The sequence below is a fragment of the Hemitrygon akajei genome, chromosome 7 (assembly GCF_048418815.1).
Source record: "Hemitrygon akajei chromosome 7, sHemAka1.3, whole genome shotgun sequence".
Lineage (NCBI taxonomy): Eukaryota > Metazoa > Chordata > Chondrichthyes > Myliobatiformes > Dasyatidae > Hemitrygon > Hemitrygon akajei.
In genome coordinates, this window is record NC_133130.1 from 139,577,624 (window position 1) to 139,591,909 (window position 14,286).

At 40.9% G+C, this 14,286-nt stretch overlaps 1 protein-coding gene across 3 annotated transcripts in view; it reads left to right on the plus strand.

Moving 5' to 3' along the window:
• LOC140730971 (tubulin beta chain-like) overlaps nt 1–14,286 on the plus strand; it is a 63,277-nt gene that overhangs the window by 36,045 nt on the left and 12,946 nt on the right. For 2 of the 3 annotated variants that reach the window (XM_073052094.1, XM_073052096.1), the window contains exons 2-3: nt 4,583–4,691; nt 4,782–4,892. In XM_073052094.1, the coding sequence (XP_072908195.1) occupies nt 4,628–4,691; nt 4,782–4,892 (175 nt within the window). In that variant the 5' untranslated portion in view covers nt 4,583–4,627. Of the gene's footprint in view, nt 1–4,582; nt 4,692–4,781; nt 4,893–7,979; nt 8,077–14,286 lie in introns of those variants that run through there. The other variant, XM_073052095.1, reaches the window with a different exon arrangement.

Here is a 14,286-nt window from a genome sequence, read left to right on the forward strand (position 1 = left end):
ATGCACAGGAACACAGGGAATGGACACTGCCCAATCAATCACGGATACAGTCTTCTCCACTGTAGAAAGACTACCTGAGATGCTGCCTCTAGGTCTCATCTATCATCAAGGATCCCCACCACCTCCACTGCTACCATGCTACAGGAGGTACAGAAGCCTGAAGTCTAACAACCAATAGGTTCTTGTTCAGATCTGCACAATCCTAATCTTACCTCAGCAAAGGCACACTATAGACCACTCTAGCATTACCATGGACACTTTTCATTGTAGGTTGAACAGGCCCTTTGGTTGAACAGCCAGATTGCCCAGAAACCCACCTATTTAACCCAAGCCTAATCAGAGGACAATTCACAATGATCAATTAAGCTGCTAAGCAGTGTGTCTTTGGACTCAGTGAGGAAACTGGAGCACCCGGAGGAAAGCCACACAGTCACAAGAAACACATACAAACTTCTTACAGTTGATGCCAGAATTGAACTCTGATGTGCTGAGCTGTATTAGCATCTAACCACTAGGCCACCATGACTTGTTTCTGATTATGATTTTTATTTGCAATGGCGTTTTGTTTTGCACGCGTTTTTCTTCATTATTTTGTATAATCAATGGAATTTGTGCATAATTTACTGTATGGTCTGTGTGTTGTCTGGATCTATGTGCCTGTGATGCTGCTGCAGGCAAATATTTCACTGTACCTGTACTTCACCATTCTTCTGAAAATGATAATAAACTTGATGTTAAACAGATGGTAAATATTTATTTACCATCTGTTATTATTTGTTGTACTTTCCTCCTTATTACTTTGCACACGATTTCTTCTTAAAAAATTATATTTCTTTCTAGTTGGCTCTTTGTTTTCAATGTATCCATTTCAAGTGCTATTCTTTTCTAGTTTTTTAACTTATTTTTAAGCTTATGCTTCCCCTGGCAACATTAAGCCTATTACCTAATATAGTCTTTACCTTTTCTAGTTAACCATTGGAGTCTGCTTTCACCAAGGGGTGTGTATTTGTGAGAGTTATGACTCTTTATATATGTATTTATATCATTGCTTAACCACCTCTGATGTAGTTTTCCAGTAATTTCACTTTTCCTGTCATCTCCATAGATTGGCTTTTTAAATTTAAGATCTTGAATTTGAACTTAATAATTAGTCTCAAAAATAGCATGTAATTCATTTTGGCATATGCAGTTTAGTAATGGTATTACATAATTAGACACAAGAAAAAAGAACAACTTGTATTTAGATGGTGCTTCATTGAAGTAAAATACATTGAAAGATTTATCTAGAAAAACTTGACACCAAAACATAAAGGTTTACAGTCTTAAATGTGTATGTTAAAGGTAAAAGAAGCAGAGAGATTTGAAGAAATGAATTACTGAGATGAAAGTACAGTGACAATGATAGGCTGATTAAATAAAAAGATGATCATGAGTGCAGTATTTAAGCAGCACAGCAACCTTGGAGGTAGGAAGGCTAAAGAAGATTGCAGATATTGGGAGAGGTGAAACTCTGGAGAGGTTTAAAAGTAGGGTTGAAGATGTTTTTCCTGAGCCTCTCCTCTTCCATAGCCCTTGAACACACCTCAGTCTAGTTCCTGCATTCTGCGCACACGCCCTCTCCTGGACAGAACAAGAAGTGCTCACTGGTCCATCTAACCAACCATCCTCTGCATTCAATCGATCATCCTTCACAATTTCCAGCACCTCCAGCAAGATACCACCACCAGGCACATGCTGTACTCATTTCCCTTCGCCTTTGAGTATTTCAAAGGGATTGCAGTCTTTCCTCTTCTACCCCCCAACACCCTTCCTTGTGGCACACTCCCTTGCAATGACGCCTTTCCCTTTCACCTCTTCCCTTCTCACCATCCAGGGCCTCAAATAGTTACTCCAGGTAAAGCAAGCATTTGCACTTTTTCCTACCGACAGCACTACGTTCAGTGTGCACAATGTGGACTCCTCATTTTCTTTGACTTAATAAAGAAATTATTTGCATAATTGCAAATAGAAGGATCCGGAAAATGACTGTTATTTAGAAGCAATTTTCATTTGAAGAAAATGTATATTATCTTGGAAGAAATGCAGTACAAGCAAAGCACAATTAAGCAATCGCAGAAATCACTTTGAATCTCTAGAAGATTGATACTGGTTTCTCCAAAGTAAAACTGGGCAGTGAGTGGAGTGGAAGTCAATTACCTGGGGACTAGTGTTGAACAGAGGGATCTTGGTGCGCAGACTTCAGAAGGTTGCAGCAGGGTGTGGCGGGGAAGGACCTGATAGAGATATATAAAATTATGAGGAGTGTAGATAGTGTGGACAGTAAGAAACTTTTCCATATTAGAGATGTCTAAAACCGAAGAGGATAGGATTAAGGTGAGAAATAAAAGGGTTCGCAGGGATCTGAGGAAACAGTTTTTCTCCAAGAGTGTGGTTGTAGTCTTAAATGCACTGCCTGAGAAGATGATGGAGGCAAGTACTCTCACAACATTTATAAAGTATCTGGATGACCACCTGAATTGCCAAGACACCGAAGCTGTGGGCCAAGTGCTGGTAAATGTGATTACTATAGAAAATTTCTTGGGGTTAGTATTGACCTAAAGGTCCTGTTTCTGGTGTTGGCTGAAGGGAAAAACGCATGTAATTTCTCTTTAGAAATAAATGTATCATTAGTTACAGGATTCCTTAACATGTTACCGTAATGAATGGCACATTGGAGTGAATGTTGTTAACTAGTTAGGACTACTAACCATTTTGATGACAGTACATCTCAAGTTTCGCTGAGCCATTTTAGTGACAGTATAGCTCAAGTTTAGCACATGCTGACTGTCTGTGATGCCAAAAAGATAGTCCAGCAGCAGACTATTCTGGCTTTCCAAAGCATTGCAAAAGGAAATCTACACCCAGTTTCTGCTCCAGGTTAGACTCTGTGGGAAATTGATGCACCATCAATAACTCTTGGAGACGTGAGGCGAGATATAGGCTTTTATTGGCTGGAAGAAAGAACAAGCAGCAATTGACCACCACACTACATCCTGGAGACTGAGGCCGGGGCGGTGTCTCCAATTGCCTTTATACCGGGGTCCGTGGGAGGAGCCACAGGAGCAGTCAGCGGGGGGGGGGGGGGGGGGCGTGTCCAGACAGGTATATGTATATATGTAGTTCACCACAGAAAGATAAGTCTCTATTCATTTGTGATTATTAGGCTTTGCATTAGGAAGCAGGTAAGGTAAACTACTTCTTTAAAATTGTTTTACTTTAGCTTATCTTTTTGTTACCACATTTTTTTTCAAATCATATAAGTCTTTACCTCAAATTTAAGAAAATCTTTAAAAACTGTAAAATAACCCTCTAAGGATTTTCCCAACAAAACTGGAAATCACAGTTTTCTATCTGTCAAAGGATTTTGGAAGAAGTCATTTGGAACTGTACTGCCAGAGGCCCTTCTGGGAGGAGGTGATGAGAAGGTGGGAGAACTTTAAAAAATGGGATGAATGTGGAATTAATGTAAATGAGTAGCTGATGGTCAGCACAGAATTGATGGTCTGAGGGGGCTGTTTCCATACTGTATGTCTCTTAAAGTCTTGGGTGTTGTGGGCCGTAAGGTTGTCTCTGTATCCAGTCTATATAAGTACAGTGATCTTCGGCAGGATGCTTGCCACAAAGGAAAGCACAAGCTCCATCCTTCCGAGGCAGGGGTTCCCAACCTTTTTTATGCCATTATGCAAGGGATCTCCTGTCCGAAGGCAAAAACCTCAGCAAAGGTGGTTTCAGCTCATTATTGCTCATTAGAAAACTACTTTTAATTCTTCTCTTTGTTAGTTTTATTTTCTCAGGTTTTTCTTTTCAGGAGAAAGAAAATGAATTTTTAAAAATGTAAACTTTCTTTTCAGTTCCTGCATCCACATGGTCTCTTGGGGCTGTAGTAGAGTTGTTCATGCATACAGGTTGGCATAAGCTCAATCCGGATCATTTAAACATGAGTGAAGTTCATGGTACCTTTGTAAGGCATTTCATAGGACCACTTCTGTAGAGTGGAAAAGTTACAAGTGTGTTACAGCAACGACACTGAACTGTCATCTATTACAAAAGACTGGACAGTTGTTTCATTTAGATGTATAAAAGCTGATGAGTGATTAACCCGATGGTCCTGCTGAAGGGTCTCAGCCTGAAAAGTCAACTGTACTCTTTTCCATAGATGCTGCCTGGCCTGCTGAGTTCCTCCAGCATTTTGTGTGTGTTGCTTGGATTTCCAGCATCTGCAGATTTTCTCTTGTGGATGATTAAACTGATGTCATTAAAATTGTGAAAGTATTTGATAGGTGTCAGCTGAGCTCATGGAGTAAAAAACTGTCCTGAGATATATGTGCCTTTTGCTTAAAATAGTAACCAGTGTAGTAGTAGTTGGAAGTCAATAGAAGAAATGTTTGGAAGCTTCCATAAATATTGAACACATTTGACTGAAGATGCACTTTATGTCTAGGCTGAATCTGGAACTTAGAACCGCATTCAAATTTCTTCAAAAATTGTTTAAGGTAATAATTGCTGAAGGTTATTCATATATGTGCTCTTATTCCCTGCTTAGTTCTGGGAAGTCATCAGTGATGAGCATGGGATTGACCCCACAGGAATGTACCGTGGAGAGAGTGATCTGCAGCTTGAGAGGATAAATGTCTATTACAATGAGGCAACAGGTATCAGTCTTGCACCTTATCATATTTCAGGAGTGCTGCTGCTTTCTACTGTTTGTTCATTTCACTGTGTTTAATACTATATTTAAATAGGTGGTAGATTTGTGCCACGTGCTATTCTTGTGGACCTGGAACCTGGTACAATGGACTCTGTTCGTTCTGGACCTTTTGGGCAGATATTCAGACCTGATAACTTTGTATTTGGTAAGCAAAGGTTTTATAAAAATACCGTGATTGGTATAATCCTTCAATTTAAAGTTATTTATTAGTTGTATTCAGAACTAGTTTAGTTGTCTGGTAATAAATTGGTTGTACAGTATTATATTTTTATAATTGTGAACCTTTTAAAAAGCAGTTTAAACCAATTAAACACAATAATGTATCAATGTATAGATATGCAAGATAAGGTGGATGACAAAGCTCTGGAGTTTAAGAAGAGTTCTACACTTGCAGCTAAGAAGCACTGGTTAGAGAGATGGGGCAGAACTATTGTAATCAAAACATTCATTTACTCAAATCTTACTGCAGTCAGACTATTGTAATTGTTGTTCAAATCTTGAATTTAATATTTAGAATATTACCTTTATTCTACAAAAATAAGTAGCAGAGCATCATTTAGACCAGGGGTGGCCAACCTTCTACATTCCATGCGTCAATTTTTTCACGCATGAGTTCAGATGCGCCATACAACTCTTGCACCCCCCCCATTCAATTCTTGTGAAAATATGCTAATATAGACATATTTAGCATTTTACATGATATATTGATTTAATATAAAAACAACATGAACATTACTTACCTTAATGAGACTTTTAACAAATATATTTTGTCTTCTTTTGATTTTGTCCTTTTTCTTAATCACATATTCTTTCCATAACTCAGACCCAAGAACTAGCTTCAGTTTTCCTTCTATTTCGGTCTGATGTTGTGTTTTATAGTGTCTATTAAGATCATGTATTCTATTATGTGAGAAAGTGTTTTCACAAACAATACACAACGGTTTTCCTGACAGACCTGCTATAAATAAGAACTCATTTTCCCACTGTTCATTGAATTCACGCTTACTATCATTTCTGCTTTTCTTTTGCACTGTGATGGGTAACTGAATGTAAAAACAAGGCTTAATTTTCGAAAAAGTACAAAACTGCAAATGTTCACAAAGGACGAACAAAGCACAACTCCGTAGCGCACGAGTGTCAATTGTAAACTGACTGGCTAGCTTTCATCTTTCTGTCGTGTTTTTGTAAGTTGCCTTCTGTTGGTTTTTAAAAGCTTCTCAATCCTCTAACTTTCTACTAATTTTTGCTATATTATATGCCCTCTTTTTTGCTTCACTGTTGTCTTTGACTTCTCTTACCTTAACCTCCCTTTAGAATACGTCTTTATCTTTAGGATGTATCTATCCTGCACCTTCTGAATTGTCCCCAGAAATTCCAGCCATTGAGGTTTTGTCATCGTCACTGCTAATGTCCCCTTCCAATCAACTTTGACCAGCTGCTCTCTCATGCCTCTAATTCTCTTTACTCCACAGGAATACTGATACATCTGACTTTATCTTTTCCCTCTCAGACTGCAGGGTGAATTCTATCATATTATGATCACTAGCCCCTAAGAGTTCCTGTACCTTAAGCTGCCTAATCAACACAATGTTGGTTCATTACAAAATGTCCATTCCAGAATTGATTTTCCCCTAGTGAACTCAACCACAAACTGCTCTAAAAAGGCATCTCATAGGCATTCTACAAACTCCTTCTCTTGGGATCCAGCAACAACCAGGTTTTCCCAATCTATCTACATTGAAATCCCCACGACTATCATAACATTGTCCTTATTCTGTACCTTTTTTTTATTTCCTGTTGAAATTTATATCCCACATCTTGGCTACTGTTTGGAGGCCTGTATATAATTCCCATCAGGGTCTTTTTAGCCTTGAAGTTTCTTAACTCTACTCACAAGGATTCTACATCACCCAATAATATAAGGCTTTGTTTTCATTTTTTATCAATAGAACCATGCCATCCACTCTGCATACCTGCCTGTTCTTTCGATACAAGATCTATACTTGGATGTTAAGCTCGCAACTATGATCTTCTTTCAGTCACGATTCACTAATGCCCATAGTGTCATACCTGCCGATCTCTGACTGCGCTACAAGACCATCTGCCTTACTCTTTATACTGCATGCATTCAAATAAAAACACTATCGGTCCTGTGTTCACCACCATTTGTGATTTTGCCCCCGTGTTACACTTAAACATACCCCACTGACTGCAATTTTGCCCTATCATCTGCCTCTTCATCTTCACAGTCTTAGTATATACTGCATCGACTTGTGTACCAACTGCCCCGTCCTCAGGCCTATCATTTCAGTTCTGATGCCCTGCCAACTTAGTTTAAACCCTCCCCAACAACTCTAGCAAACCTGCTCACAAGTATATTGGTCCCTCTCATGTTCAGGTGTAACCAGTCCCTTTTGTACAGGTCATACCCTCCTAAGAAGCGATCTCAATGATCCAGAAATCTAAAACCTGGCCCTCCACACCACTCCCTCAGCCACTCATTTATCTGTACTATCATCCTACTCCTGCCCTAACTAGCATATGGTAATGGGAGTAAACCAGAGATGACTACCTTGCAGGTCCTGCTTTTCAGCCTCTTCTCTAACTCCTTCTACTCACTGTGTGGGAGACAGTGGCTTGATTCTCTTTAGCTGGATCTTCTTCAAGGGATAAGCAAGAGAAGGTGTCTGAGAGCTGTAGCTTGGCCTCAGCAAAGTAGAGGTCAGTCTGCCAGACTACAGCAGCAGCCTGTTATGTTTGTAAGTGTAAAAAACTAATTGAAAGAAAATCACAGGAGCCAGGATAACATGCGTGCTTAGCATTTCTTTAGTGAGGCGCTCACATAGAACATGGTGGCACAATGACATATTCATTCACGTACTTCTTATATATAACCCATACTGATTCATGTAAACAAGAAAGCTTAATCAAACAATATATTTACATTATTACTGAAATATTAAAATACACAATATTCCTCCATGCTCACACATGCACATACATACATACTCTGGACACTTTTCTTCCCTAACAGTTGACTCTGCTCTCCTCATCTGATCAATGTGTTGTCTCCAGACTGCATTCGACGGAACCTCCACTGTGTAGGAGGACAATGGTCCTGCTCTGTCCTTAATCTTTCCAGGTACCCACTTTCAATCATCTCTGTAGTCCCTCGCCAGGACTGCTTGTCCGGGAGTGAAGCATCGAACCTCCTCGCTTGTGGAGCCTCCCAGTTTATCTCAGCTCTTTGGCTTGTGTACTCCTTCTGAGATTGGGTTTGAGGTGATCCGCGCGTGAGCGCAAGGGGTGATCCAGGAACAACATCGCTGGTGAGTTCTTGGTTGTAGGGTGTGCTGCATTGCGATCTGCAAGGAGGAAATTGGCGAGCTTCTGACTCAGTGTTAGTTGATGTAGTGTGGTCTGAGGCATTGTTTGCAGTACATTCTATAGTCTCTGGACAAAACTTTCCACAAAGCCATTTGTAGCTGGGTGGTTCAATGCAGATGTATTTGTCTTATTCCATTCATTTTCAGAAATGACTGAAATATTCCACAACAAGTTGTGGTCCATTGTCACTGACTAAGTGTTCTGGAACACCAGTCCTTTAGGAGAGGCTGCTGAACACAAGGTGCAGCTCTTGGCATCTTCTGGACATGTTGGCATTACAAACAGTACATGATGAGCTGCTCGATCTGCTGGTCTTTTCCAGGCCACCTAGATGTCTGGTGTGCAGTTGCTACAACACCTTCGCCCTCAGCTTGGGTGGTTTAACAACTCTCAATCCCCACAATAGGCAACCCATGTAAAGAGCAAGTTCATTCTGGCACAGGCAAAAATCGGAGAACAGGAATTTCTGCTACACATTCCAGCCATTTTGGGTTACAATGTAGACCTGAGACAGTGTGGGGTCTTTTCTGCTTTTCCTTTGGATCATCTCTGTCATAATAAGGAGATTTTCGATTTGCATTAGGGAGAATATGTTAAGGGGGTGTCCTCTATTGTAAGTTTTTCCAGATATTTCCATTTCCAAGGGTAAATGGGACAATCTATCAGCATTTCCATGATTAGTTGTGTTCTTTTATTCTATCTTGTAATTGTGTCCTCCAAGAAACAGAGCCCATCCCTGCCTGGTGCTGCTGCTATTTGTGGAGCACCCTTGTGGAATTAAAATGGATACCTGTGGTTGGTGATCAGTATTAAGGATAAACTCTCTCACATTCAGGCACTGGTAGAAACGTTTTACACTCTAGCCCAAACCCAAGGCCACTCTCAATCTGTGGGTAATGTTTCTCTGCAGCGGTAAGAGAGTGTTCACTATCAATCAGTCATAACATGTGACATGACTGCTCCTATTCCATAAAGTGAGGCGTCACAGGCAAGCTTCACTGGATGATGTGGATCATAATGTGTGACTACAGCGTCTGACATCACCACTTCACACTGCTTTGTCCATTGCCATTTCTTCCCAATTAATGAGTTCGTGCACAGTAGCCAGGTTTCGCAGGAACCTGTTATTGTAATTGACAAATTCTAAGAAGGACCACAACAGTGACTCATCCTTTGGCCTTGGGGCATCTGCCGCTGCTTGAATTTTCTCAGCATGCTCACATAAATCATGTGCGTCAATGGTGTGACCACATTAAGTGATGCTTGGTTTAAAGGATTCACACTTGTTGCGCCGTGCTCTGAGCCCACAATCTTTTAATCTTTTTAACACTGTCTTGACATTTTGGAGATATTCTTTGTCATCCTCACCGGTAACAATGATGACATCCAAGTAACACTGAGTGCCTGGGCAGTCTTGCGTCACCTGGTCCATAGTTTTTGGCCAGAGTGCAGACTGCAGATGCTACTGTTAAAAATAATCCTATGATAGCGATAAAGCCCTTTGTGAGTGTTTATAGTCAGAACCACTTTGCAGTCTTCTTCCATCTGTAGGTAGACCTCAGCTAAGTCCACTTTGCTGAAGGGTTTCCCTCCAGAAAGTCTTGCAAAGAAATTATTATTGTGGGCAAAAACTGATATCATGAACATAATGCAGGAACATTTAGAACTGAAACCATTGTTGATTGCAGAATGTTTTAGGATTCGTAAGGAAGGGGAGTCGATTTCATCTTTTGTAACTGGATTGAATAAGCTGTCTGAGCATTGTCAATTCACTGATGAGACACTGAGAGATCATTTAGTTTCAGAAATTGATGTTCATGCCATCAGGTTGGAGAGATCAGACCAGAGAGGAGGGTTGGTGTTGTTCAGGGAAAGCAGGGTGGGAGGAAGACAGGGGCTCAGAGGAATGGATGAGGGATAGAGGGGAGCCTGAGAGACCAGGGATGAGTTGGTGGGGGGGGGGGGGGGCTAGTGGTGGAAGAAGAGGAGCAGTAGGACCCACTGTTATTGAGAGAGTTCTCAACCTGGAGTTGTTCAGGACCAAGATTACAGTTGGAGTTGGCCCATGGCCAAGGGCCATATGCCTTCCTTACCACCCTGTGTTCCCATTTTTGAGAACTAGGTACTTGTACCCCAAGGTCTTTCTGTTCAATAACATTCCCAGGGTCTGCAATTCTCTATTTATTTCCTGCTGTGGTTGAACTTTCCAAGATGAATCACCTTTACTTGTTCAAGTTAAAATCCATCTTGCATTTCCTTGCCAACTTTCCCAATTGGTTTATGTTTGGTTGTAATCTTAAAATCTTCACTGTCCACTATATCACCAATTTTGCTGTCGTCTGAAAACTTACTCATCATGCCACCTACTTTCTCATTGAAATGATAAATATATATGAAAATGTACAAAGGACCCAGCACTAATCCTGCGAAGCATCATTGGTCACAGGCTCTCAAATTCAAAGACAGCCCTCCACTAGCTCCCTCTGTTTCATATCGCCAAACAAATTTTGTATCCATTTTACTAGGACACGCTGGGTCCTATGTCTTCTAACCTTCCAGACCAGTGTACCATGCTGGGCATTGTCAAAGGCCTCGCTAAAGTCCATACAGGCAACACCTACTGTTTTTGCGTTCATCAATCCTCTTGGTCACCTCTAAAAAGAACTCAAATTCATAAGACATGATTTCCCACACACACAAAGTCATGCTGACCATCCCCAATCAATCCTCACTTTCCAAAATGCAGATAAATTGTGTCCCTCAGAATTCCTTTCAATAACTTTCCTGCCACAACATATTCATCTGTTACTTTTTATCAAAGTGGATAATGTCACAACATTTCCAAATTGCCCTTGAGAAATTGATGGTTAACCTTCCTTCTGAACTGATGCCATCCTTGGTATGAAAATCATACTAGGTGTAGAATTCCAAGATTCTGAGCCAACAAGGATCAACTTGTGATGTGTTACATGGAGACAAATGTGGGGGTGATGTGCATCCGTTTACCTCATTTTCAGATTTTAAATGTGTTTTTGTCTGTAAAAATACTTTAAAACTTATTAGCTATCTGAGTCTGATTCAGTTTCTTTCCTTTTATTTTGAATGTCAAGTCAAGTCAAGTCAACTTTTATTGTCATTTCATCCATAACTGCTGGTACAGTGCATAGTAAAAATGAGACGTTTTTCAGGACCATGGTGTTACATGACACAGTACAAAAACTAGACTGAACTACGTAATAAAAAAAAACACAGAGAAAGCTACACTAGACTACAGACCTACACTGGACTGCATAAAGTGCACAAAAACAGTGCAGGCATTACAATAAATAATAAACAGGACAGTAGGGCAAGGTGTCAGTCCAGGCTTCGGGTATTGAGGAGTCTGATAGCTTGGGGGAAGAAACTGTTACTTAGCCTGGTTGTGAGAGCCCGAATGCTTCAAAGCCTTTTCCCAGACAGCAGGAGGGAGAAGAGATTGTATGAGGGGTGCATGGGGTCCTTCATAATGCTGTTTCCTTTGCGGATGCAGCGTGTAGTGTAAATGTCCGTGATGGCGGGAAGAGAGACCCCGATGATCTTCTCAGTTGACCTTACTATCTGCTGCAAGGTCTTGCGATCTGAGATGGTGCAATTTCCGAACAAAGCAGTGATGCAGTTTCTCAGGACGCTCGCAATACAACCCCTGTAGAATGTGATGAGGATGGGGGGTGGGAGATGGACTTTCCTCAGCCTTCGCAAAAAGTAGAAACGCTGCTGGGCTTTCTTTGCTATGGAGCTGGTGTTGAGGGACCAGGTGAGATTCTCCGTCAGTTGAATACCAAGAAATTTGGTGCTCTTTACAATCTCTACCGAGGAGCCGTCGATGTTCAGTGGGGAGTGGTCACTCCGTGCCCTCCTGAAGTCAACAACCATCTCTTTTGTTTTGTTCACATTAAGAGACAGGTTGTTGGCTTTGCACCAGTCCGTTAGCCACTGCACCTCCTCTCTGTAAGCTGACTTTTTGTTCTTGCTGATGAGACCCACCACGGTTGTGTCATCGGTGAACTTGATGATATGGTTCAAGCTGTGTGTTGCAGCACAAACGTGGGTCAGCAGAGTGAACTGCAGTGGACTGAGCACACAACCCTGGGGAGCCCCCTTGCTCATTGTGATGCTGTTGGAGATGCTGCTCCCGATCCGGACTGACTGAGGTCTCTCAGTCAGGAAGTCTAGGATCCAGTTGTAGAGGGAGGTGTTCAGACCCAGTAGGCTCAGCTTTCCAATCAGTTTCTGAGGGATGATTGTGTTGAATGCTGAACTGAAGTCTATGAACAGCATCCTAATGTAGTGTTTATAAAAATAGTTTGAATTTAAATAACCTGCTTCAGTCTGTAAGAGAAGCAATAGAGTATTCAATTTGAAAATAAAATTCTGATTTATCAAATAAATATATCAGATAGCCAGTTGAATGAGTGAATCAATATTGGGCATGAGACAAGCGATGGAAACATGAGAACATAAGGCCATAAGACATAGGAGTAGAATTAGACCATCAAGCCTATGCTGTCATTCCATCATGGCTGATTATTATCTCGCTTAATGACATTCTCCTACTTCCTCCCTGTAACTTTTTGACACTTTTACTAGTCAAGAATCTATCAACCTCTACTATAAATATACCCAATCACTTGGCTTCCACAGCAGTCTGTGGCAATGATTTCACAAATATGCCACCATTTGGCTAAGTAACTTCCTCATCAGCTCTGTTCTAAAGGGATAACTTTCTGTTCTGAGGCTTTGGTCCTAGACTTCTGCACATCCAGTGTATCTCTGTATCTAGGCCTTTCAATGTTCAATAGGTTTCAATGAGACCTGCCCCCCCAGTACAGGTCCAGAGCCATCAAATGCTTCTCAAATGTTAACACTTTTATTCCCAGAATCATTCTTCCCAGAACCTCCTCTGGACCCTCTCCAATGCATGCACATTTTTTTCTTAGAAAATTAACCCAAAATTGCTCACGATACTCCAGGTACAGTCTGACCAATGCCTTAAAAACCCCTGTGTTGCAGCCTTGGTTTTATACTCTAATCCTCTTGAAATGAGTGCTAACTTTTCATTTGCCGTCCTTACTTCCGACTCAACCTGCAAGTTAAACTTTAGGGAATCCTGCACAATGTCTCTCAAGTCCCTTTGCACCTCTGATTTCTGAATTTTCTGTCTGGTTAGAAGACAGTCTACATCTTTACATATTTCCTCTAACCAAGTACATGACCATACATTTCCCTGTACTATATTCCACCTGACACTTCTTTGCCCATTCTCCTAATCTGTCTAGGTCCTTCTGTAGACTCCCTGTTTCCTCAACAGTACTTGTCTTTGTACTGAAGTTAGGCTAACTGGCCTATAGTATCCCATCTTTTCCCTCCCTCCCTTCTTAAAAAGTGGAGTGGCATTTGCAATTTTCCAGTCCTCCAGAACCATTCCAGAATGTAGTGATTCTTGAAAGATCACTACTATTACCTCCATAATCTCTTCAGCTACCTCTTTCAGAATCAAAGAATGTAGCTGTAGGTAGTTTATCAACTCTCAGACCTTTCAGCTTCCCAAGTACCTCCTTAGAAATAGCAACTAACTCACTTCTGTTCCCTGACATTCTCAAGTTTCTGGTATACTGCTGGTGTCTTCCGCAGTGAAAATTAACACAAAATTCTTATTAAGTTCATCCACCATATCTTTGTCCATCCTTTCCAGTGGTCCAGTATCTACTCTTGCCTCTTCTTTACTCTTTATACATCTGAAAAAGCTTTTGCTATTCTATTTTATATTATTAGCTAGTGTAATTTCAGATTTCATCTTTTCTCACCTTATTGCTTTGTTAGTTGCCCTTGGGTGGTTTTTAAACATTTCCCAATCACCAGCTTTCCAAAGTTTTTGCTATTTAGATGCCCCGTTTTTTGCTTTAATGCTGTCTCTGACTTCCCTGATCAGCCATGGTTGTGTAATTCTTCCTTTAGAATTCTAATTTGTGAAGTTTTTATCCTGAGCCTTCTGAATTGTTCTCAGAAACTCTGGCCATTGCTGTTCTGCCATCATCCCTGTTACTGTCTCCTTCCAGTCAACTTTGACCAGCTCCTTTCTCATGCCTCTGTAGTTCCCTTTCACACTGATACTT